Raw genomic sequence first — 25,058 nt, 5'->3', positions numbered from 1 at the left:
TGCACCTTTGCTCCACGATAGATGATCCCCACTCTTCTCATTTTTGTGGATAAGCCGATGAATCAAAACATATACTTAAGCACTCATGAACATTGCAACCAATGTTCTTGGTCCATTCAGCAGAGTAGTATGATGGTTATTCTTGGGAGATTGCAAGACGTGCACATGTATGCCTAAGCTCCATTATAAGAATCTTTGTCATGATCAGTCAAGCATGACAGAAGCTATCAATGCAAAGCTACTTAAATGCTTCTATGTACTGCTTGCTGCTATGAGGCATTCTCATGGCAATGAATAGGAAAGAAGGTAGAGATGTTCTGGTAATTTCATCCACTCATGTGTGTGCACGTGCCTGGTGGGTGTGCAGACATCATATGGGAGGGTGAAACATGCACCTTCGCATGCTTGGAAAGTGACTCCACAGGGACAATATGACCATCTATAATAAGGCCTCTGACTTTGTAGATATTGTTGAAAACGATAGTTTTCCTGGCTTCACCATCATAGTATGTGTATATCTTCGTACTAGGTTTGCATCTCTTGGCATGATCCACCATGCTCTCCCATTTCCTGTCTGACACCTTGCTTCCAAATATCTATACAATAACCACCAGAAGAATATCATCAAGGAACATAGAAACAAGTTCTTACACAATCATCAGGATGCTTTAAATTTGGGGGAAAAGAAAGACAAAAGAAATGAACATATCCTGAAACAAGAAGTGGAATAGTGTAAATCCTTACATCACGTAATCTTTGTGGATCCATAGTCAGACACCGAAGGAAATCTTCAACGGTAATAATTTTCTGTTCATCGAGTGCTCTATGATATGGACCACCCTTTGCTATTCCCTTCAATCTCCATACCTTGTCATTTGAATCAGGTCGATCATGCTTCTCATAAGCTGAAAAATTACGAAGCTAATATACTGATGATTTTGATGGCATCTAATGACAACAGTGCTATAACAAGTGTGATATGAAAAGAGAGAGAGAGAGAGAGACATACGTTCTCCTCTATTTTCTCTGACAAAGAAAGCCTCTGACTTAGCCTCTCGAACACGAATATGTTCAGAATGTCCGACAGCAACTCGTACCCCAAGCCTAAATTTATTGCTCCTTGTCGATCTAGAGTTGTCAGTAAAGCGTAGCTCTCCAAGGGTGGCCACTCCATGCTTCAGGGCCACCTTCAGCTCCCCTAACAAAAGTGGCCCTTTTCCCTCCCGCTTCTTTACAAGATATCTTTCAAAATGTTCCTGTGTCCAATCAGCATCTGGTAAATCATTGAAATCACCATCTAAAACAGCAATATCTAACTGAAGACATGACTCAGGCCCAGATGAGATCTCATTGCCACTATTTGCATCCAGCAACTTGATTAGAATAGGTTCACCCTGCTTCCCTTCTAGTTTCCTCCCTGTGAAAATTTTTTCTGGTAAACATGTCGTGAAATGAAGTCGTAGCTTTCTTCCATCCGATGCCTGATGCAGCTTTGCTGATAACCTGTGGAAATTTAGCAATGGAAAGTTCAATTTCCAGAGAAATTTGCATTAGCAGCAATGCCTCTCCTCGTCTTTTAGCTATCATCGTGACCCCAATTTTATTTCCACTTCTTTTATAACCTGAACCGTTTTACTTCTCGAGATGACCTGATTGTCAAAACGCAATGTTGTAATTATCGTATCGGGACCTGTATCAGAAGGGCTGACGATACGGGTGTATCGTACCGTATGGTACCATATCGTAACATACAAAAAAATCATATTTTAAAAATTACAAAAAAAAAAAAAATCAAAAATAGAAAAATAGAAAAAACTAGAAAAAAAATCAAAATTAAGCATTATGAACAATTATACACGTACTATTATAATAACACGTGAAACTATATCCTAATAAACTAACAACTAGCAAAAATAAAAGGTTTACTATTAAAAGTCATATTAGATAACAAACAAAAGAAAAAGGTTTTTATTAACAAATTATAACAATCACATGATACCAAAATAAAGTAAAATTTAAAATAATTGAATATCATATTGTATCACATTAAAGATTCAGGGGGTATATCGTATCGCATGGACCAGCAATACTATGATACGCCGAATCTTATTGTACGATACGAAACTGATAACACTGTCAAAATGGATGGTTCACGACTATAATTTGAACCAAGAAAGACTGAACTAGTTGTTTGAGATGAAAGACTGAAAACTTTTTAATCTTTTCCAGGACTTGATAGATTAACCATGCTCACAGTGAATCTCTCGTATGGGTGTGAAACAGATGGTCTCATGGGCTATTATATGGGTATGAAACAAATTGTCTCATGGGATAACTAGTATCTGCTGTAGAAAGCTTGATAAACATACTGAGCGTAATATGAAATGCATTCCTCTAAGCATCATGGTATCCTACAGTATATTAGAAGCTAGTAAGTAGATTGACATGTGTTGACCATCTCTAGAGTGGATATCATACTTGTAGTTCATGTTATTACTTATTAGTCAACATAAAATGCCTCAAAATTGGTGCAAATGACTGCTACTTGAACAATATGTTATGTTCCGAGTGTTGTGAACTATTCATTGCTTTTCCCAGTCGCTTCTCAATTGGAGCTTTAAGCATATGGTAACTCGAGTTCTTGATTGGCCCAATGGCTAGAAAAGATCCACTGCAGAATTTTGTAATTTTTTCTTACAGATTTCTTGGCACGTTAACAAGGTCAAGGGAAAGTAATATCCAAACTTTAGATAGTTTGGCTTCGCTAGCTCTCACTTGATATGGTTTTTGTTATTCTCAACGTCAACAATATTTTGATATGAGGTTGTAATGCACATTGTAAATCTACTTGGCTGGCACTATTTCTGTGCCTTATGTTCCTAGCTTGCAGTGAAGATCAATTTCTTCTGTAAGTTGCATTCTACACTTTGATTCTGCTCCTTTCTTTACAAAATTTAGATGCTTCCTTGTAATGCATGTGTACCTTATGTACATAGCATTGGTAATTCAAGATGGTATTTTCAATGTTTTACTCATAATCACAAATATTGGTATCGGCTATTGTTAAAATATTATGTATATATATACTCACTGATGTATATCAGGGGTATTATGGTCATTTCCTGTAAAGTATTTTTAACCAAGTCCATTAGGGACTGAAAAGTCCTTTTATTTTTTTATTTTATTTTTTTGAAATTATAATTCTTGTAGCCGTTGGGAGCAGTCAGTCCTACGACTGTTGGACTGCCCCCTTTATGCTGCCTCTTATAATAGCATGCTTTTCTAAAGCATTTTGTGAGAATATAAATCCTCTTTTATTCTTTTAGGCCTTGTGTCTCTTGTTCTATTGTAAAAGTGATATTTTTTGTCTCTTTTGTGAAATTGTTGTTGGTCCATTAGAGACCATTTTATATTTGTGCACTTGGGTAGCCTCTCGTTGGCATTGTAATTGTGCTCTATCATTTCATTACATGGTATTAGAGTTAGGCTCTTGAAAAAGTAGAAGCTTTCTTGAGATCCTACTTGTAGAAGTGCTCTTCACACTCGTGGTCTTCCTTCAACTCCTCTACTCAAAAAAATCTTGTAACCATTATGGGAGAAAGAGATTCCGCCTCCGTCATCTCTTACAAGCTCAATGAAAACAATTATTTGATATGGGCGATGACAATAGAGAATCACGTCAAGGAAAAAATTATGAGGCTCTATCGGTGACACCACTAATGAACCGCAACTCAAATTGATCAGAAGAGAAGGACATCAAGTCAAAGTTTTGTTCGAAAAAAAAACGAAAAAGCTTTGCAAGAATATCAAAACAAATTGGAAGATTGGGAAGCGAGCAATGTTCAAATTCTCTCATAGTTTATGAATACCATGGAGTTCAAAATCGCCACCAACATAATCAAGTTTAAGAAGGCATGTGATGCATGAATCTTTTTAAAGAATATCTTCATCCAAAAAGATATAACTAGGTATATTATCTTCAAGATAAGGTGTGTAATGCAAAACAAGAAGATAAAAGTGTAAGAGACTTTTACGGTATTTTAGCTCTTATTTGGGATGAACTAGCTGTTGAAGTCGGCTAGGGTTTTGTGAAAACCAGAAGAAAGAGAGAGAGAGAGAGAGAGAGAGAGAGAGAGAGAGAGAGAGAGAATAGTTAATCTCTCATTAGGTCTAATCTCACTTAAATAGAGAGATTAGACAGAAAATAAAGCATGTACAATAATACCCTTTGCTACAATAAGAAAATATGATAAACTCGACCTATTAAATAATTACTAAACTACCTTTAATGCTACGGTGACTGCTTCTCAACACTCCCCCTCAAGCTGGAGCATATATATCAATAATGTTCAGTTTGTCACAACACTTTGAAAATTTTGAACTAGCCAGGGGTTTTGTGAAGACATCAGCAATTTGGTTTTCTGAAGATACGTGCTTGGTACAAATGTACCCAATTTGTACCAGGTCACGTACATAGTGACAATCCACCTCAATATGCTTTGTCCTTTCATGAAACATTGGGTTATTAGCAATATAAGTAGCAGCTCTATTATCACATATCATCTCCATAGGTAATGAGACTTTCACTTGGAGATCAGTCAACACATATTTAACCCACATCATCTTTGCAGCGGTCTAAGCCATAGCCTGATACTCTGACTCAGCGCTCAACCTGACAACAATAGTTTGTTTCTTACTTCTCCAAGTAACCAGATTTCCTCCAACAAACACACAAAATCTAGTTGTCGACTTTCTATCAACAACCGACCCTGCATAATCTGCATCTAAGTAGGTAGTAACATCTAGAGAAGGGTTTTGTCTAAGCCATAGTCCTTTACCAGGGGATAACTTTAGATATTTAAGAATCATCATTGCAGCCTCTCAGTGAGCCTTTGTAGGTTTGTCCATAAACTGACTTATTTTACTCACGACTAAAGATATGTCGGGTCTGGTTATAGTCACATATAATAGCTTGCCAACTAAGGAGCGATAACGGCTATTATCCACATACTCTGATTTTTCATCAAACAGATGGGCCTTAGGATCCATAGGAATGCTTACAGGTTTGGTACCTAATATCCCTGTCTCCTTCAGCAAGTCCAAGACATATTTTCGCTGTGACAAAACCAATCATTCTTTACTCTTTGCAACCTTTATGCCCAAAAAATATCTGAGTGGTCCCAGATCCTTAGTTACAAAGTGTTTCTGAAGGTGGAACTTGGTCTCAGAGATGTCTTTTTCACTGCTTCCTGTGACTATAATGTCATCAACATATACTATCATAACCACAATCCCTATACAAGTCTTTTTAATAAAAAGAGAGTAGTCTGAGGCAGATCAGACAAACCCAAATGCTGACATGACATCAGCCAGCTTGAAGTGTAAAAAAACCAGTTAAAAAAAAAATTCAGACCCGAGTCGGGTCCAGACCCGACCCGGATCCAACCCGTGCCAGCCCCTCGAAAATCCTTTTCAGAGGGGCTGGCAGCCCGCAGAGGGAGGGGGATCTCCGGCGACACAGGGGGCGGGCCCTGTGTGCGCCCCCTCCCTATAAAAAGGCGAGAAGGGAGAGGGGAGGGCCTACGAGCCTCCCCCGACCCCCCGACTCTCTCTCTCATCTCTCTGCTCTCTCCCCTCTGTCTCTGCTCTCTCTCCCCCCAACTCTATCTCTCGTCTCTCTCTTTGCCGACGCCGGCCAACCCCCCCCCCCCCCTTTCACAGCACCACTCTCTCCGGCGAGCCCCCCCTTCACGGTAGCCACTCCCTGGCGACCTCCTTCCCCTCGGTAGCCCAGGTAAACACCCCCCCTCTTTTCTTCCGTTGGTTCGCCGGAAGGCCGGCAGCCCCTGCCGAGCCTTCCTCCTCCTCTTTTTCGATAGGCAAGGAGCTCCGCCCCCTTGCCTTCCTCTTTTCTCGACAGGCAAGGGGCTCTGCCCCCCTTGCTTTCCTCTTCTTAGCAGGCAGGGCCCCCGCCCCCTGCCCTTTTTAATATTCCGGCAGGGGCCATGGCCCCTGCCCTTCCCTTTCACGTAGGGGCCGATGGCCCCTACCCTTCTCCTTAAGAGAGGAGGTAGGAGCCAAAAGGCTCCTGCCTCACCCCTCGGAAACCAAGCAGGGGCCATTTGGCCCCTGACCCTCTTTTCGACCGACAGAGGCCAGAGGCCCCTGTCTCTTTTTCTGTCGAGCAAGGGCTCGGCAGGGGCCTTTGGCCCCTGCACTCTCCCCCACCCGATTTCATTTCCTTAGCAGGGGCCTTCGGCCCCTGCCCCTTTCTTTTAAAAAAGGCTGGCAGGAGTCGAAGGCTCCTGCCCCTCCTTTTGAAGACTCCGCAGGGGCCAAAGGCCCCTGCCCCTCTTACTGTTATCACGGCAGGGGCCGATGGCCCCTGCCCTCCTTTAGGTATCCGGCAGGGGCCGATGGCCCCTGCACCCATCTCCTTTAACGGCATGGGTCATTGGACCCTACCCCATTCTCTTTCGTAACGGTAGGGGCCGATGACCCCTGCATTGAGTTGCGGAGAAACCGAGTTTTCTCCCTACCTATATTCATTTTATGCATGCTAAACTACGTACTTTTGCAGTGTTACGCAACGGAGCCCGTTCGCGCCCCACGAACTAAACCAACGATCACCTACGTTCGTAGACGACTTCATTCTCGCAATACTCCAAGGTAGGAGAAGTTGCACAAGGACTTAAATAATTAAATCAAGCTTAAATAATTAAAGATCGAAAGGACTTAATGATATATTTATATACATATACGTATATAAGTACACTTTTAAATCAAGGACGCGGTTTCGCGATCCTTGTCCTTTGCTTTCGCATTTCCTATTTCTGTTGCCGTCGCGCTTTGCGCCCAGGCTTTTGTTTTAGCAATTACTACTTACTGTCTTTTAATTCAAGGACGCGGTTTCGCGATCCTTGTCCTTTGCTTTCGCATTTCCTGTTTCAGTTTGCCGTCGCGCTTTGCGCCCAGGCTTTTACTTTCGTATTTACTGCTTACTGTCTTTTAATTCAAGGACGCGGGTTCGCGATCCTTGTCCTATGCTTTTGCATTTCCTGTTTCTGTTTGCCGTCGCGCTTCGCGCCCAGGCTCTTGCTTTTCGCATTATTGTCTCTCATTTTTACCTTGCCATAGACTCAGCGTATTCGGGAGGAATACCTATTCCACTTTTACCCGATATGTTTCGGGAAAACCCTTGATCTGGGGCAAGATCCAGTTGTTGGGTGATGAGTTCATTTGTGAAGCCCATTTACCAAAACCAGTGTCGTGACTTGCATAGCACCTAGACACTGTGTCATCAGTTGTCAGATTCGAGAAAATCACATGCCATATGTTGGCAAGTCGTGTGTCATTTCAAAAGATTTGAAATGTTAAAATAGCCTTTTTAAAAACATTATATCTTTGCGAAACACACTCCCGAGGCTCCTATTAAGGATCTGTATCCCTTTCCTCGTAAGTGTACTTCTTGAACATGCGAGACATGTTAGTACTACGACGATTGGATGAGAGAGTCTTATGACCTCGATTAGTGCTTCGTGCACGTTGTTGAAAACACATATAAAAATGAGATCGCCTTCACAGGCAAGATGCTCGTTTCGGTCTAATGGACCAGAGCATGAAGAATGAGGCAACGGCTAAGAAACCCCGTCGCGCTCAATTCAACCTGGCTTCGTCAAGAGAGAGGACGAAGGGTACCAACTCCGATGGACAAACCATTTATGGCTTTTTAAAAGGGCAAAAGACCCGTTTTTCCCCAGTCATCGGAGGTTAGGGGAGGGATAGGGGCTACATAAGTTAGCCTAACACTTCTGCAGAAGTTTGGATGCATCCCTATCAGGCCTTGGGGACTTACTCTCTCGACCATCGGTCGTCTCCATAGGAATAGGATTCAGTCAGCCAACCGAGGTATCTTAAAATACTTAACATAATGAACACTCGGCTTGGTCTCGGCTGTTTCGACTCACGTGCCATGTATGTACCCGCATGGTCGGTTATCAAGTAATAACTAAATTGAGCATGCACACCCTTTTTAGTTTGTTGTACTTAGCTTATTCCTCCAGTCTATCTGCTTAGTTTGCTCATTACTACCTGCTGCATAAATTATCTATGCCTAATTTAGTTCTTTCTGTCTTTGTACTCTCCTGCTAGTTTTTCGCAAAACTAACCCATTTCATGGGTACAGGTGACGATTAGGTGCATCAGGCGATGGAGCGACTGCGAGATGATTTAAGGATCCACTGTTTCTCCTCGTAGTTCTTCTCCTGGACATTTTGGTTTTTGATACGGTTTTCCCTTGAGGAAACCCAAATTTTGTACAAACTTGATACTCTCTTTAAATAGAAGAAATGATTTCCTAAGTATTATTGCACATCGTCCCTGGTAAATCTTTGTTTTCTCGCTAACGTGCCCAAGGTTGTCAAACCTGTCCTTTTTCTTTTAAAGAAATCGTTTCCGCTGATTTTAGAAATAAATTCTGTAAAGAAAAGGAATTTTTCAACTATTTCAAGGAAATTATAAGGTTCGAAATTTTGGGGCGTTACATGAAGAACCACGCACGGGGACTCTATTTGAAACCATAGATTGCCTTGTTCAACTTGCATACCTTCTGACACTCCCCCTGAACTTCAAACCCCAGAGGTTGAAGCATGTAAACTGTCTCCTCCAAGTCTCCATACAGAAAGACATTTTTCACATCAAGCTGACATAGAGACCAACCATGGTGCACTGTAACTGACAAAACAAGACGAATAGTCCCAAGACGAGCAATAGGAGAGAATGTTTCAAAGAAGTCCACTCCATAGGTTTGAGTATAGCCTTTAGCAACCAGGCGGGCTTTAAACCTTTCAATCAATCCATCTGAGTTATACTTAATAGTATAGACCCATTTACAACCAACAATATCAGCCTCATGTGGAGGATCGATTAAGTCCATGTTTTCCGAGAAAGCAGTGCATCCATTTCATCCTGCATGGCCTTCGCCCATTTGAGGTCCAGAAGGGATTGATGATGATTGAGAGGGACTGATGCAGCAGATAATGCTAATACAAAATTCTTCATATTAACACCAAGTTTGGCCTCGAAAACAAACTGAGAAATAGGGTGTAGTGCACACTACCTTTTTCCTTTCTGAAGAGCAATAGATAAATAACCATCAACAATCGGCTCGTTAGTAGGGTCAGGAACACTCACTTCTGGAGAAGCTGATGGTGAAAGCATAGAGTTGGGTGGAGCTCGATGGGTGTACACCACAGGAGGATTTTTGTAACGAGACAAAGTCGGACTTGGAACAAGAGGCTCAAGGCAGATAGACTCTAATGGAAAAGGAGGAACAGGAAAGGAATCACCTTGACTGGCATGAAATCTTTGTGAAGTACTAGAAAAATATGGGATAGACTCAAAAAAGAAAACATCCACACTGACATACTCTCTCTGAGATATGGGATCATAACAACAATATCCTTTTTGGTGCTTGGGATACCCAACAAAAACACATTTTATAGATTGGGGCGACAATTTATCTCAGTTGGGACCGAGTTTATGAACAAAGCACGCACAGCCAAATACCTTTAGAGCGATAGGGAAAAGAGGAGCTTCTAGCCTAAGAATTTGAATGGGAATACGATCCCCCACAGAAGTTGAAGGCATACGATTTATTAGGTATCCCGCAGTTAGAATTGTATCTCCCCAGTAAGACACAGGCATATTAGACTAGATCATGAGGCAACAAGCAACATTTAGAATTTGTCTATGTCTATGCTCTGCTACACTATTTTGTTGCGAGGTATGAGGACAAGTAGTCTGAGGTTGGATTCCAAGATTTTTGTAAAATTGTAACAATTCAGAAGATTTGAATTCAAGAGCATTGTCAGTGCAGACAACTTTGACACGAATTAAACTGATTTTTTATTTCAATAATCAAGGATTTGAGAATAATGGGGGCTTCAGTCCTATCTTTTAACAAGAATACCCAAGATAATCTGGAAAAATCATCTACAATGACTAAATAAGAACGACTAGGAATTTTACTTGGACCCCAAACATCAACATGAAGAAGATCAAACAGATTTTGACTTGAAGGACTCTGACTAGACGAAAATGAACTCCTATGATGCTTCCCAAGGTGACATGCTTCACACAGCAGAGTAGTGGACGACAAGATATGAGGAATAACTCTATGCAATTTAAGCAACGGGAGATGACCAAGACAATGATGCCAAAGCAACGGACTAGAGGAGGACTCAACTGCCGAATGAACAGATCCAACTGGTTGATGTAGATAACAGACTCTACCTTCCTCATAGCCTCCACCAATCGTCTTCCCCATCAGCAAGTCCTGAAAAGTGCAACAGGCAGGATCAAATATTACTCTACAATTCAATTCTTTTGCAACACGACAAACAGATAACAAATTTTGAGAGAATGAAGGAGCATGGAGAACATTTGATACCTGAAGAGTAGGGGAGATGGAGATATTTCCCTGGCGAATAATGGGAGAGGAACTTTCATCGGCAAGAACAACTTTTTTATGATTAGCAACATAATCCAAATTTAAAAAAACACAGTCATTTTCACACAAATGTCTAGATGCCCTTGAATCAATAATCCACCTACTACCTTGGCAAGATAATTCATCACCTACAGAGCATGCAACATCAGCCACGGGGGAACTAGACAAAAGATGTGCCAACAAATCATCATACACAGCACAAGTGAGTGTAACCGAATCACTAGGAGGAACAGTGAGAGACTCAGGTTTGGCAACTTGAGCTGTAGGAACAACTTTAGCTAAAGATGCAGGAGGTCGCCCATTCTTGTCAAAGCATCTATCTTCTAAATGCCCAAATCTCCCACAGTAGGTATACTGGAGCTTGCCTCGCCCTCCCGTACCTCGACCACGTCCACGACCTCGAGAATTAGGAATAAAACCTTGGCCTCGGCCATAGGAAACAGACAGAGCAGAGGTTTGTGATTTCAATTGAGATAAAGGAAGGGACATGGCAAGCCTGCTCAGTCGATTATATGCCTCAGCAAAAGTGGAAACATTTGAGCCTGTTAACATCTGAACTTTGGCAACTGAGAATTCAGCTGACAAGCCAGTCAAGAACCGTGCGACCATGGTATGCTCCTGGTGTAGTTTCTGTTTGCCACAACATAATGGTCTATGTGCATTTAGTATCTCAAAAGCTGCTTTTACAGAGGCATAGTATTGGACTAAAGTTTGCTCTCCTTGCTGCAATTTATAGATCTCTTGCTCTACTTGAAGAATACGACTTACATTAGTTTCTTAAGAATAAGTATCTTGTAAATTATCCCACATTTGTTTTGCAGAGATGTAATAAATAAGCTCGTCGGCTATGTGAGGTTGCACACTATTCATAATCTAAGCCATGACAATATCATTGTCCTCTTCCCATGTAGCATACTTTTCAGTTTTGTCTTTAGGTTCATTTTCCAACAAAAATATGTTTTTTACGATGCCCTGAAACAGACATCATGAACGTACGAGACCATCTAGCATAGTTAGTCTCATCCAACTTTACAGATGATCCATATAAAAATGGGTTTGCAAAGGCTTTATAATCAGCCACTGTTTCGGTCTTCATGTCTGACTTCTGTATTTCAGTCATGGAAATACAACCACACGCAACTACCAACTACTGAAAACTCGGATCTGACGTGCACACCAACTACCAACTATGAAATCGACTCTACCAGATTTTAATCACACTGATAAAATCTGATATACAGGGGATAACAACTGTAATACGTTGTTCAGATCTGAAACTTGAATATCTAACTTGAATTGGACTTTACCTAAACCATCCACCTTTTAAAAAAAAATCTGCGACAAGATGCATACCACGACCACACGCAAAAAAAAAAAATCGACAACCTGCATACCACAACTTTATCATGACAGAAGTTGCAGACCTCTTCGACGTCCACACAACCATCATCGGCCACCATTGACACGATCTGAAGTCAGATCCAAATTAGTCTGGTCACCATAAAGAGAACAAAATCCAGACTGCAGTTTGAGTATGACTTCAGATTTGAAGAAAGAAAAAAAATTGGAGTCTCCATGCTCCTACGCACACATCCCTGCTCCTACGTGCACAGCGATCACTGTAGACGTTGTAGTCACTGTACACGGCACCACCCGATCTGCGTTCCTACTGGAGTGGCTTCAGATCATTGTACATGCTGGCTTCAGATCGCTGTAGTCGTTGTATACAGTGCCACCCGATCTGCGTTACTACTGGAGTGGCTTCAGATCAATGTACATGTTGTTGTTCACGCTGGACCCGATCCACATGTGGGTCGATCAAATCAGACACCCAGAGCTACGTCCTGCTTTGATACCATGTTGAAGTCGGCTAGGGTTTTGAGAAAACCAGAAGAGAGAGAGAGAGAGAGAGAGGAAGAATCGTTAATCTCTCATTAGGTCTAATCTCACTTAAATAGAGAGATTAGATAGAAAATAAAGCATGTACAATAAGAAAATATGATAGACCCAACCTATTAAATAATTACTAAACTACCCTTAATGCTACGATGACTGCTTCTCAACACTAGTCATGTTAGAACCAAAATAGAAAGGTTCGGCTATTGAAATGAAAAGATCTCAAATAGAAAGAGAAAATCTTTTTTCTTTCGTTTATGGTCTCCGACCGAAATTTGAGCAAGTTAGGTCATCTTTACTTCATAGGACCTCAACTCATTCTATAAGTGAGGCTCTTGTTCAAATTTTTCAAGAGGAAACAAGAATTGGAATGCACAAGTCTAATAATGTGGTCCTTGTCATGGCAAGACCCAAAAATTTTGTAAAAACATATAAACCACCTCACTTTGAGAGAAAATTCAATGAGGAAGGACATAATAGAGGAGAATACAAAGGAGAATATAAAGGTAAAATCATTTGTCATCATTGTAAAGAACTGAGACATATAAGACCAGATTGTCCTAAATTTAAAAAGGTAGCCGCCTTAAGTGAAGAACCTCAAGAAACAAAGAAAGGAGGCAACTTCAATGATCTGACAATTGCCCAAATAGCGGAGGTCGTCTCATAGATTCTTAAAGCCACTCTTTCTATATCTGAAGTTATCATCTCCTCTTCTTCTCCTCCGGGTAAGTCTTCTTGGATTTTGGATTCGGGAGCTTCTTTTTACATGACTTATAATGAGTCCCTATTATCCGATTGCACTAATTCATACTTTTCATGTGTATCAACCGCCGATGGTACTCTTTAAAAGTCAAAAGTATAGAAAACCTCAACAATATTTCAAAAAACTTTTGTGTTCCAAATATGAGGGTTATTCCAAAATTAGATTTAAATCTTTTTTTAGTTTCTCAAATTTTCGATTATGGGTGTAAAGTCTTCTTCACATATAAGGCTTGTTGGGTGCAGGATCTCCAGTCAGAGAAGCTGATTAGGCAAGGTCATAGAAGAGGAGATCTTTACTATATGAATTTTTTATGTTTACCCAAAAACTCATTTTGTAATCATGTTAAAGACATTAATTTAGATCTTTAGAATAAAAGATTAGGATACCCAAGTATATCCAAATTATCTTATTTTTTATTTTTGAATTTTTTTTGTAAAGATAAAGATTTTGTATGTGAAGACTGTATACTTAGAAAAATGCAAATGACCACTTTTGGATCTAGAACCTCCTTATCTAATAAAAATTTTGAATTAGTACATTCGGATGTATGGGGCCCCACTCCCGTTATGTCAAAATGAGGATATTTATATTATGTTACATTCATAAATGATTTTAGTAGACATACTTGGATTTACTTCCTCAAACTTAAATCCGAAGTCTTTTCGTACTTTAAAATTTTTTGTAATCATATTAAAAATCAATTTAAAACAAATATTGAAGTCTTTCGCTTTGACTCAGGGAGAGAGTTTCTTTCAAATGAATTCCAATCATATCTAAAAACTCATGGTATTGTATATCAACGATCTTGTCCTAGAACCCCTCAACAAAATGATATTTTCGAAAGAAAATATCGTCACATTATTGAAACTACTAGAACTCTATTTATTTCAAAAGAAATTCCAAAAAAAAAAATGGGTCGAAGCCGCCCTCACAACAATATACCTAATAAATAGAATGTCTTCTCAAATATTGGAAAACAAATCTTCTATTGAAAGACTTTTTAAAATTTCTCCCGACTTGAAAAGGCTAAGGGTATTTGGATGTAAGTGTTTTATGCTTCTTCAAAAATATAACAAACTCTTTCTAAAAGCTATAAAATGTGTTTTTCTTGGATATGCCAAAAATAAAAAAGGCTATCAATGTTATGATCAAACAAATGACAAACTTTATGTTTTTAAAAACATTACTTTTCTTAAAAATAAAAATGAATTTGATTTTGAAAAATCTAAGGAAGAAACTGAGTATGCCTTATTATTTGATTTATTACCTAAATCAAATAATGAAATTGTTAATGATAATGACATTGGAAATTTATGACTCTAGTAAAGAAAGAGAACTATCTCATGATCTCTTGCAATATTCTATACGAGATAATGGGAAGCATTCATGTGTTTTTGAAAGATATAATCAATCAACAAATATTGAAGAAACTGGAGTTAGAATATCTGAACGAATACATAGACCTCCAATTAGATTTGTATCTTATGAATCTTTTTCTCCAAAGTATAGGGCTTGTCTTCTAGCTATCCATTCATATCATGAACCATCTAACTACAATGAAGCTAAAAACATAAAAGAGTGGGTTGAAGCTATGAAGATAGAATTAGATGTATTACATAAGGCTCATACCTGGACAATTCAACCTCTCTCCAAGAAAAAGAAAACTATAGGGTGTAGATGGGTCTTTAAAATCAAAACAAAAACTGATGGGTCCCTAGAAAGATATAAAGCATAATTAATTGCAAAAAGATACTCTCAAGAATATGAAATAGATTATAAGAAAATATTTGCCCCAGTAGCCCGTATGACCACAGTTAGGACTCTAGTTGCAGTAGCATCTATTAGAAAATAGCCTATATATCAATTAAACGTTAAGAATGCATTCTTAAATAAAAATTTAAATGAAGAAGTATAAATGGATCCTCCCCCTAGTTTGACTATTGAAAATGGTATGGTTCTTCGTCTTCAAAAGGCTTTATATGGGCTTAAACAAGCCCCTAAAGCATGGTATGATCGATTTAGTAATAATGTATTGAACTTTAGTTTTAAATCATGTTACACTGATACTGCTATGTTTGTAAGATCTACAAGTACCTCACTTATTATTATTATTCTATATGTTGATGATATGATCATCATTGAGAATGATCATAAGAAAAATGAATAAATCAAAACTATGCTTAAAAAAAATTTGATATGATTGACCTTGGTTTTTTGAGATATTTCTTAGGAATTGAAGTAGCTTACTCTCCAAAAGAGTACATTTTGTCTAAAATCAAGTTTGCAACTGATATTGTTGCACATTCGGGAATCACTGACACAAAGTATGTTGATACTCCTGAAGTGAGAAATGCAAAAAATGAGAGTTGAAGACAGAGTATTATTAGATGATCCAACTCCTTATAGACAACTTATCAGATCATTAATGTATTTATCTATTACCAGACCCGACATTACGCATACAGTACACAATGCAAGTCAATTTCAATATGCGCCCACATTGGTTCACATGAGTGCAATATTAAGAATAGTTCGATACATCAAGAAAACTATATCTAAAGAGCTATTCTTATTCTCTTCATCATCTTTAAACCTTATTGCTTATATTGATTCTAACTGAGGAGGAGATCCCAATAACCGTCACTCAACTATTGGTTTGTGTGTGTTTGTAGGTGATTCTCTCATCTCTTAGAGATGCGAGAAACAACAAAAAGTATCACCATCCTCCACGGAAGCTGAGTATAGGGCGATTGCTACAATAACCACCGAGGTCGTGTGGATGAGAGTATTACTTTCAGATATGGGTGTTGATGTTTCAGAACCTTCAAAACTATGTTGCGATAATAAAAGTGCCATATATATAGACAGTAATCATACATTTCATGAGCGAACAAAACATATTGAGATGGATTGTCACTACGTTTGTGAAGAATAATTGAAGGGGACGATTACTTTGCCCTATGTTCAGTCTGAGTTTCAGATTGTAGACTTTTTCACCAAAGTTCTTCCTTCACTAAGATTCTTGTATCTTCTTAGCAAACTTTCGATGATTTAACCGTAAGTTTGAGGGAGAGTGTTAAAATATTATGTATATACTCACTGATATACATATATTTATAAATATATGTATATCAGGGGTATTATAGTTATTTTATGTAAAGTATTTTTAGCATAGTCCATTAGGGACTGAAAAGTCATTTTTTTATTTTCTTTTTTTGAAATTGTAATTGTAACGCCCCAAATTTCAAACTTGCGAACCTTTTCAGAAAAACAGGCAAGAGACTAGAAATATCTCTTTCCTTCAGAGTTTGTTTATGAAATCAGCGGAAGATTTTCTTTTGATAAATCATAAGGCAAGTTGAACACTTTGGGCACGTTAGCTAAAAGAACCAAAATTTACAAGATTCGGATATCTTAAGAGAAATCCGATACAAACCCAAGCGTCCAGAACGCGAGCTAAGAGCAGGAAGAAGAAGTCTTGAAGCCATCTTACAATCGCGCCATCGCCCGTAGTGTACTTAATCATCACCTGTACCCATAGAATGGGTTAGTTTCGCGAAAAACTAGTAGGTGCACAAGAGAGGCTAACATGAAACTGAATTAAGTACATTTAATTCAGTATGTTACACAGTTTAAAGCAGATATGCAGTTAAACAGGTAAGCAATGCGAGCAGGTGAATAGTGCAAACACGTAAGTAATACAAGCGATTCAGCAGTTCAAAGCAAGTAAGCAGTTCAACTGACAAACGCAGCATACGATTCAATTGATCGTAGACTGTGAACCACCATACAACTAGCTTGTTCTCGTTCCTAGAACGAGGTCTCTGCACTAAAACAGTATCAGGACATCGTTGGTCGCTCTCACGACTTCTAACAAACGCTTTGTCCTGAACAACCTTAATCTATTCTCATCTCTCAAAGTCTTACGCGGCTAACCGTCACCGGTTATGACGCACTAAGGCGTCATACCTTCTCAGAAAGCTCACCCTTCCGTAGAAGGTCCAAAACATGATCACTAACTCAAATCGCTAACGATCTGATTCTCACACCTGAGTCAAGCATGTAATCATGCTAAAACAGAAAGCCAAAACTATGAATTCCTAGTTGGCTATCACAAACAATCTCAGAAGATCGTCACAGCTCACCATAACTTTTTATGGTAAGCAAAAACACAAGATCCACGTCGGATCGTTCGGTCTGAGAGATATACGACCGGACAAAGAATTACCGCCCTAAAGGGTATACCTGATCTTGGACCATACACTTCCTCACAGGAGTTCACCGTCTTTGCGGCTACCCGTTCGTGGACAGTGTACATCCTCACAAAGATTTTACCGCTCTAGCCGGGTCACCTGATCTTGATCATACATACCCCCACAACGAACCCTTTGAGAAGCGGGTCCCCAACAAATGCCATATCCAATGAAATTCATTGCGATACACGCATCAACACAAATGACCGCTCTCAGGGTCGATAGCCACTAATACAAACAACAAGATCAACGCCGGATCACCTGGTCTGGGAAATGTATAACCTCACAAGGAATTCCGCCCTAGATGGTATACCTGGTCTTGGACCATACACTTCCTCACAGGAGTTCACCGTCTTCGCGGCTACCCGTTCGTGGACAGTGTACATCCTCACAGAGAATCTACCACTCTAGTCGGGTACCTGGTCTTGATTATACACGCCCTCGCAGATAATCCTTCGGAGATCAGGTGCTCGACAGACACCCCACTCAGTGATACATGCATCAATAATCGAGTGCTCTGAACCATTGACCGCCTCGGGGTCGGTAGCCACAATATGAGCACAAGCTTGCATATCAGCAATATGCATCGTATCACTTCACATAGAAGCACAAAATCCTACGCATCATGTTATTGCCACAAGGAATATTGCAATCCTCAAATAGGCCCTCAAAGCATGTGTAAACGATACATGAGAACGCGCAGATATGGCAATTCAGTTGATTCTATGGGCGAAGGGTAACTAACTCTACCCGTCAGCCAAACAAAACAACTGAATAAGACAAGCACTCATAACAATGCTCGTAAAATATATAATTACCATAAAATGGCTCAGTCCATCGACAAGTAATTAAATTAATTGTAAGGCATAAACCATTACATCACAAGCCATTCATAAGCAATCATACGGCAACAGTTATATCACAATATGTAAGCAGCTTATAAGACAAGCGGCCACATCAATCCTAGTTGCCACCAGTTCGTAGATTACGAGCTGTATGCAATCACATCAATCATAAGAGATGCAAGCCAACAAGTGCTACGCTACAATAAGCACCAAACAGTTCGACCAAAGGATAAAGCAAGTCACATGCTAATATGTAGCAACTGGTATAATGCTATTATTATAAGCATTTAACTAGTATGAGAAACTCCTTATTACTCCGCAAAGAACTACGTAAGCAGTTTAACCAACTAGAGTAACGCCTTGACAGACGTGCACAATTCAACGAGTAGCATACTGAACTATCGAGCAAGCAAGCGAATTAGTGGTGCAAGCGAAGCAGTAGTGCAAGTGAAGCAGTAGTGCAGGCGAAGCAGTAGTGCAGGCGAATCAGTAGTGCAAGTGAAGTAGTAGTGCAGGCGAAGCAGTAGTGCAAGTGAATCAGTAGTGCAAGCGAAGCAGTAGTGCAAGTGAAGCAGTAGTGCAGGCGAAGCAGTAGTGCAAGTGAATCAGTAGTGCAAGCGAAGCCGTAGTGCAAGCGAATCTCACGACCCACGACCAGTGTGAACAGACCTTATGTTTCGATAATTACTGGCCTGCGGGTACGCACAGGCAAAACGTAGAAACAACTGAGACTAGTTCGGACGTCTGTTATTCTATGTATTTTCAATAACCCGAATAGCTAGTTGAGTCCGCTCCAAAGGTGACGACATTAGCCGAGAGAGGATTCCCCAGAGGCTGAAAAGCAGTGCCACGGATGCATCCAACTTTTGCAGAAGTGTTGAGCTAACTTGTGTAGCCCCTATCCCCTAACTCCAATGACTGGGGAGGCCGAATCTTTGCCCGTGGGGTGGTTGTTAACAACCTGTCCATTGGAGTTTTTGTACCGATATGTCCTCTCCCTTGACAGACAACCAGAAGCGAACGGGTGCGTTAGGGGTTGCTTAACTAACGACCCATTCTATGCTGTGGTCTTTAAACCACTCGAGCATCTTGCCTGTGAAGGCGAATGTGAGGCCATTTATGTGATTACAGCATTTTGCATTTAGCGTTGTTCGAGGTCGCACGACCGTCTCATCTGATCATCGCAGTACTAGACGTGTCGTGCACGACTACAAGTACTCTAGGATGAAGGGGGTATAGCTCATCAATAGAAGCCTCAACAGGAGTGTTTCACAAAGAATTAAAGTTTATCAACTTTACTCTATCTTTTGAAATAGCAGTACCTTGTGCCAATATTATGCATGTGATTATCTCGAATCACATCCGCTATCGAGGTATCTACATGTCTCGCATGACTCGATACCGGCCTCGATAGACGGGATACAGGTTTCTCAACAGAACACCCGCTAAGAAATTCGCTCGAACCCCCAATTCGGGATCACCCGAGATAAGCCAAGAAGGCGAGCAAAAACAGCCAGTCACATCCTTCCAAATGCTTCGATTTGAAGTAGTCTTTGATGCTTTTGCGCAGCTCCCTAAAATCTCAAGTCAACTCTGCAGGACTGCGCACACGAAGAGCCAGGATCCTTGCGAGGTATCCCTCTCCTTAGACGAGGATGTGTCGCTCGCTCCCGACTGAACTCTTGTCGCAAGAGGGAGAGTGGCAAATGCCCCTTGCATCCTCCACGAGAATGCCTTTAAGGCATACGCAAAGAGCAAGAATCTCATGCAAAAGCAAGGCAATACCAACACCTATGCAAAAACAAGAGCTTAGGCGCAAAGCGCGACGACAAAATAAAGGCGGTAAGCAGAAGTGCAACGCAAACCCTCGCACAACGCGCAACGGCAAGTAAAAACTGTAAGCAGGAGTGCAACGCAGAACCTTTGCACGATGCGCAACGGCAAAGTAAAGGACAAGGATCGCGAAACTGCGTCCTTGAGTTAAATGTGTACTCGTATAAATATATGTGATATATATATATATGCATATATATTTATTTAATTATCCTTTTTAGTTAATTGAACTCAATTCAATTGTCCAAGTCTTCTGTGCAATCTTTCCCTACCTTTGAGAGTTGCAAGCTTGCTGTCGTCCGCGGATGTACGCGATTGACGGCTCGGGTCGCGGAGCGCGAGCAGTGTCCGTCGTACGAGCTGCAAAAGTAACGATCTTAACAAGCTAATACTAAAATAGAAAGTCAGGGGCACTATCGCCGTCCTGACGTAAAGGAAGCAGAGGCAGGGGCATCGTGCCCTTGCGCACCTGCTATAAGCGCAAGAAGCAGGGGCAGGGGCTGCGAGCCCCTGCTGACCTGCCGTCGGCGGACTCCGAGGAGGCAGGGGGTTGCACCCCTGCCCGAAGAAGACAACGAGGGAGGCTTCGCCCTGCCTGCCATGAGAGCAAGGAGGCGAGACCCTTCCCTGCAAGCCACTAAAAGGGAGGCAGGAGGCCGCATCCTGCCTGGCGAATATGCAAAGAGGGCTAGGGGACTCAGTCCTCTGCCATCTCTGCTAAAAGGGCAGCGGCGACGACCTTGTTTCGTCCTGCAAAAAGAAACAAGGATAGGGGATGAGCACCTGCTTGCCGAGCAGAAACAGAACACAGGGAGGGCTCAGCCCTCCCCCGAACAATAGAGGGAGGAAGGGGGTCTCGGCCCCCCCTTCCCAGCGAACACGGAAACAGGGAGGGGATTGACCCCTTTCCTGCACAATGAACAAGCAGGGAGGGGCTCGACCCCTCCCCCTGTATAAAAGACAAGCAGGGAGGGTCTCGACCCCTCCCCTAACATCAAGGGACCGAGGAGGGGGCTCGACCCCTCCTCCTGCATATTACGAAAACAGAGGGGGGTTGAACCCTCCCCTGCATAGCACGTAGGCAGGGAGGGCTCAAACCCTTCCCCGCAACAAACAGAGGCAGGGAGGGTCGAACCCTCCCTTGCACGACCAAAAAGGAGACAGGGAGGGCTCGACCCTCCCTGTGAAAAAAGAAGGGACAGGGAGGACTCGACCCTCCCTATGGCCAAGAAGAGACAGGGAGGGGTCTCGACCCTCCCTGTGAAAACAAAAAGGCAGGCAGGGGCCCCAAAACCCCCTGCCAGAACCCTTCTCACAGGCGGCAGGGGTTTTACCCCTGCCGACCTGTCGGCTAAGTGGCAGGGGCTCGACCCCTGCAGACTTACCTGCATAAGAGGCAGGTAGGGGAGGCGTGGCTTGCCACCCTGTCGTCCAAGGCACGAGCAGCCCCTCCCCTGAAGCCCAATGCCCAAGAAAAGAAGCGATGCAGGCGGCAGCCCTGCCGCCTGCCGAAAAGAAGAGGGGGGAAAATGAGGGGAGGTGCTCAGCACCTCCCTCCCTGGCAGACCCAGAGCCACCACGATTGGTGGCTCTGGTCCACCGACCCTTGAAGAGGAGGGTCGAGGGAGACGAAGAGGAGAGAAGGAGAAAAAGAAGCGTACCTGGGGGCTGCCGGCATCAACGACGGCGTCGACGGAGGGAACAAAGGTAGTCGACGGCGGCAGCAACGGAGGGGGGTATCCGGCGAGAAGAGGCTCTGAGCTCCTACGTCGGGGGCTCCTCTGGGGAGGCTGCCGGAAGGTGCTTGTCGGAAGGGGGGCGTCGGAGGCGATGCTCAGCAACGCAGAGAGGGAGTCGATCGGGGGAGACCGACCGAGAGAGGAAGAAGGGGGGCGGGGGTTCTCTTTGAAACCCCTGCCTCCCTGTCTTCAAAAGACACGGGAGGCGGTGCCTCCCTTTCGGGTCCGGGTCGGGTCCGGGTCCGGATCCTACCCGAATCCAAACTTAATTTTTTTTTTCGGTTTATTACAGTAATTCTTGTAGCCGTTGGGGCTGGACTGCCCCCTTTATGCTCAAGTGAGGCTCTATAAATAGAGCCTCACTCCCTTTTGTAATAGCATGCTTTTCTGAATATAAATCCTCTTTTATTCTTTTAGGCTTTGTGCCTCTTGTTCTATTGTAAAAGTGATATTTTTTGTCTCTTTTGTGAGATTGTTGTTGATCCATTAGAAACCATTTTATATTTGTGTACTTGTATAGCCTCTCGTTGGCATTGTAATTGTGCTCTATCATTTCATTACAACTATATCTTGGCGAGGTTATTTCTCATGATATTATAGGTTTGGTGATAAATCTCAGAGAAAACTTGGGGCTTAAAAAGTATAAAAAATAACAAAATAAGTAAGAAAATATCATGTTTATACAAAAAATACATATATAATAAAAAAAACTAAAAATTATAAAATAAAGAAGAAAAACATATTTAATATTTAAAAAATAAATAAATATAGTAAAAATAATTGATAATATTGTGTAATATCACGAGAATGTCATGATATTCTTGTGATAATATCATGATATTATCAATTTGGCAATATTTTCAAAATATTGTGATTTTTTACCTATATTATCATTCACTTAAAATAAAACAATAATATCACGATATTTTGAAAATATCGCCAATATCTGTGACAATAGTTTTACTTTAAAATGTATAGACAAGCCAGAATTATTAAATCAAATTGCTTAGTTTTTTCACTGATCTGGCACTAAAGTTAGGAAATATTACAAATCTAGCCACTAGTGCTTTTCTGTGAAGCACAACCTGTGATAGGCTATTAAGGTATCCAATATTTCAAAGACATTGATGCTTATTGTGCTTCCTGTTCTTGGAATGATACCACAATGGCACACTCCGGGACAGTAGCTATATGCACTTCATGAGATGATTGGATAACTGCTAAATATGATTATCATTATCTCGAAATTTAGATTTTCGGGTTTTAATTTTTTCTCCTTTTCAAAAAGAATGGTGGCAGAAAGTGTAGGTATAATGCCAAAGCAGTTTGGAAGACACATAAACTACACAACTGAAAGAGTGAAATAGCAGCATAACTGCTAATGCACACAACAATACCTGCCATCATGCTTGATAAACCCCAGGTTCATGAGAACTTGTGGCACCTCTTCCCTTATCTGTTTATTCATTTCTTCTCTTACCTGTTTATTCATTGAAATGTAACAAGAAGATATGTAAAAAATGAGTCATGTTCATCACAATCTTATAGACTAATAAATACATTAGCATATAATTGGAAATAATTCAAATGCAGTATACAGGAAAATGACCACGACATGTATCCTCACATCCTTAATACAATGCCAACAATAACTAAGTCATGTTTTATTATGTAGGAAAAACAAGATCCCTAGCAAGTTGACCATTCTAAACACATCTATGGGGTCAGATTGAGTCAATACAGCTTGCACCTATGATTTTCTAACTAGGTGATATGTACAGTTGATTGTAACATATATAAATTATATATATATATATATATATATATATATATATATATATATATATCAGGGAATCTGATAGTGCTGCCACTGATTATCTTGAAACATTAGGGGTTATGATAGAAACTTTCATCTTCTCTCTTTTTGTCTTTTTTTCTATGCTGCAACTAGGATCAGTCAAGACTATAGATACACTAAGATTCAAGAAAGCCAAGGCAAGATTGGAGAAGATGTTAATGAAAATCTTTCACTTTCTTGAGGTGGCATATAACAAATAACTATCACATTCTATGTAGATAAGATTCTCCTCAGTGTCATTTTCTTTGTATGTAATGTGTGCATGCGTGTATGTGTGTGACATGTAAACAAAGATGAGCTTTCCTTCATGTACAACTAATTTTTGCTTGATCCTAACTTGGACTTGCTACAAACTTGAGTTTGATTGCTTGGAGTGGGCTCATCATGAGCTTGAGCTTTCATGTTTATAAAAATAATTAATGCTATAAATTAAGAGTCAAGGAGAAGAATCAAAGTGCTAAGCTCTTCTGTGAAAGCGGCACACAGCAACCAACTACTCTAGTATGTGCAACTTTGCGACTTCACATGCACACACTCAAAAACTAAGTTAACATGCCTAAAACACAATAACTAAACATGCCTACTTTGCTTGTTAAACATGGGTTCAAGGTAGTAAGCTTGCTTGTGGAGGCAAACTTCAGTAAACAGCATTGTTTCCTTAATTTGGTGCAATTTTTCCATAAGGAAAAGGAAGGATTTCTAGCTCCTTCTAGAAGGGCAACTTCTGGATGTAAAATGTGTGTTATATGGTCGTATTAAGATGCATTTTTCTTGTTGACATGGATTTTTCCTTTGAAGAAGCAATTGAGAGAATGCATCATCTTCAATATTTCCAAAAATTGCCTTGGCAATTTTTCTTACTCTATTTCTTGAATTCTTGAGAGAGAGAGAGAGAGTGGAGGGGGTGCATCTTGGGCTTTAAAGTACAGTTTGTCTTTGATTCTATTAGTTTATCACATGGATAAAAAGACGAATTTGGTATTCAGTGAGACTATACTCGTGCTTAAACTCCACAAATCTATCAGTTTGCATAGCCACTGAAATCTTATTGGTGATGGAAAGCTTAATGATCCCACTTCAAAAGGGAAGCCTGAATAGGGGACCATGTTAGCAGTTATAGGCTTCACTGCCCTTGGAAAGGGTGTAAAGCATAGGCTAATGTTATAGTATCCTTAACCTTTTGTTCATTGCAAAAGACATGCAATCAAAATTTGTTAATCACATCTTTTACTTATTTTTGTAGAGATAATTTGTTCTTACCACTAGCTCTATCAAATTTAGAACTAAAAAGGTAATGCAATTCTCTAAGATCTTTCACTTTAAACTTATTTCTTTAAAAAATCCTTTACTCCATCCATCAC

The 25,058-nt window shown here is 40.7% G+C and overlaps 1 protein-coding gene across 5 annotated transcripts in view; it reads right to left on the bottom strand.

Annotated features, from left to right (window-relative positions):
* The window catches only part of LOC149838587 (calmodulin-binding protein 60 E-like), a 64,132-nt gene that overhangs the window by 15,998 nt on the left and 23,076 nt on the right, over window positions 1–25,058 (bottom strand). For 4 of the 5 annotated variants that reach the window (XM_090006678.1, XM_090006679.1, XM_090006680.1 and 1 more), the window contains exons 3-6: window positions 23,237–23,319; window positions 1,010–1,503; window positions 745–905; window positions 396–596 (exon numbers count right to left, since the gene is read on the bottom strand). In XM_090006678.1, coding sequence (XP_089862804.1) covers window positions 396–596; window positions 745–905; window positions 1,010–1,503; window positions 23,237–23,319 — 939 coding nt within the window. The remainder of the gene's footprint in view (window positions 1–395; window positions 597–744; window positions 906–1,009; window positions 1,504–23,236; window positions 23,320–25,058) is intronic. The other variant, XM_090006677.1, reaches the window with a different exon arrangement.

Source organism: Nuphar pumila, chromosome 5 (assembly GCF_984573655.1).
Source record: "Nuphar pumila chromosome 5, dmNupPumi1.hap1.1, whole genome shotgun sequence".
Lineage (NCBI taxonomy): Eukaryota > Viridiplantae > Streptophyta > Magnoliopsida > Nymphaeales > Nymphaeaceae > Nuphar > Nuphar pumila.
Note: the sequence above shows the minus strand (reverse complement) of the source record. Positions and strands in the feature narration are given on the sequence as shown.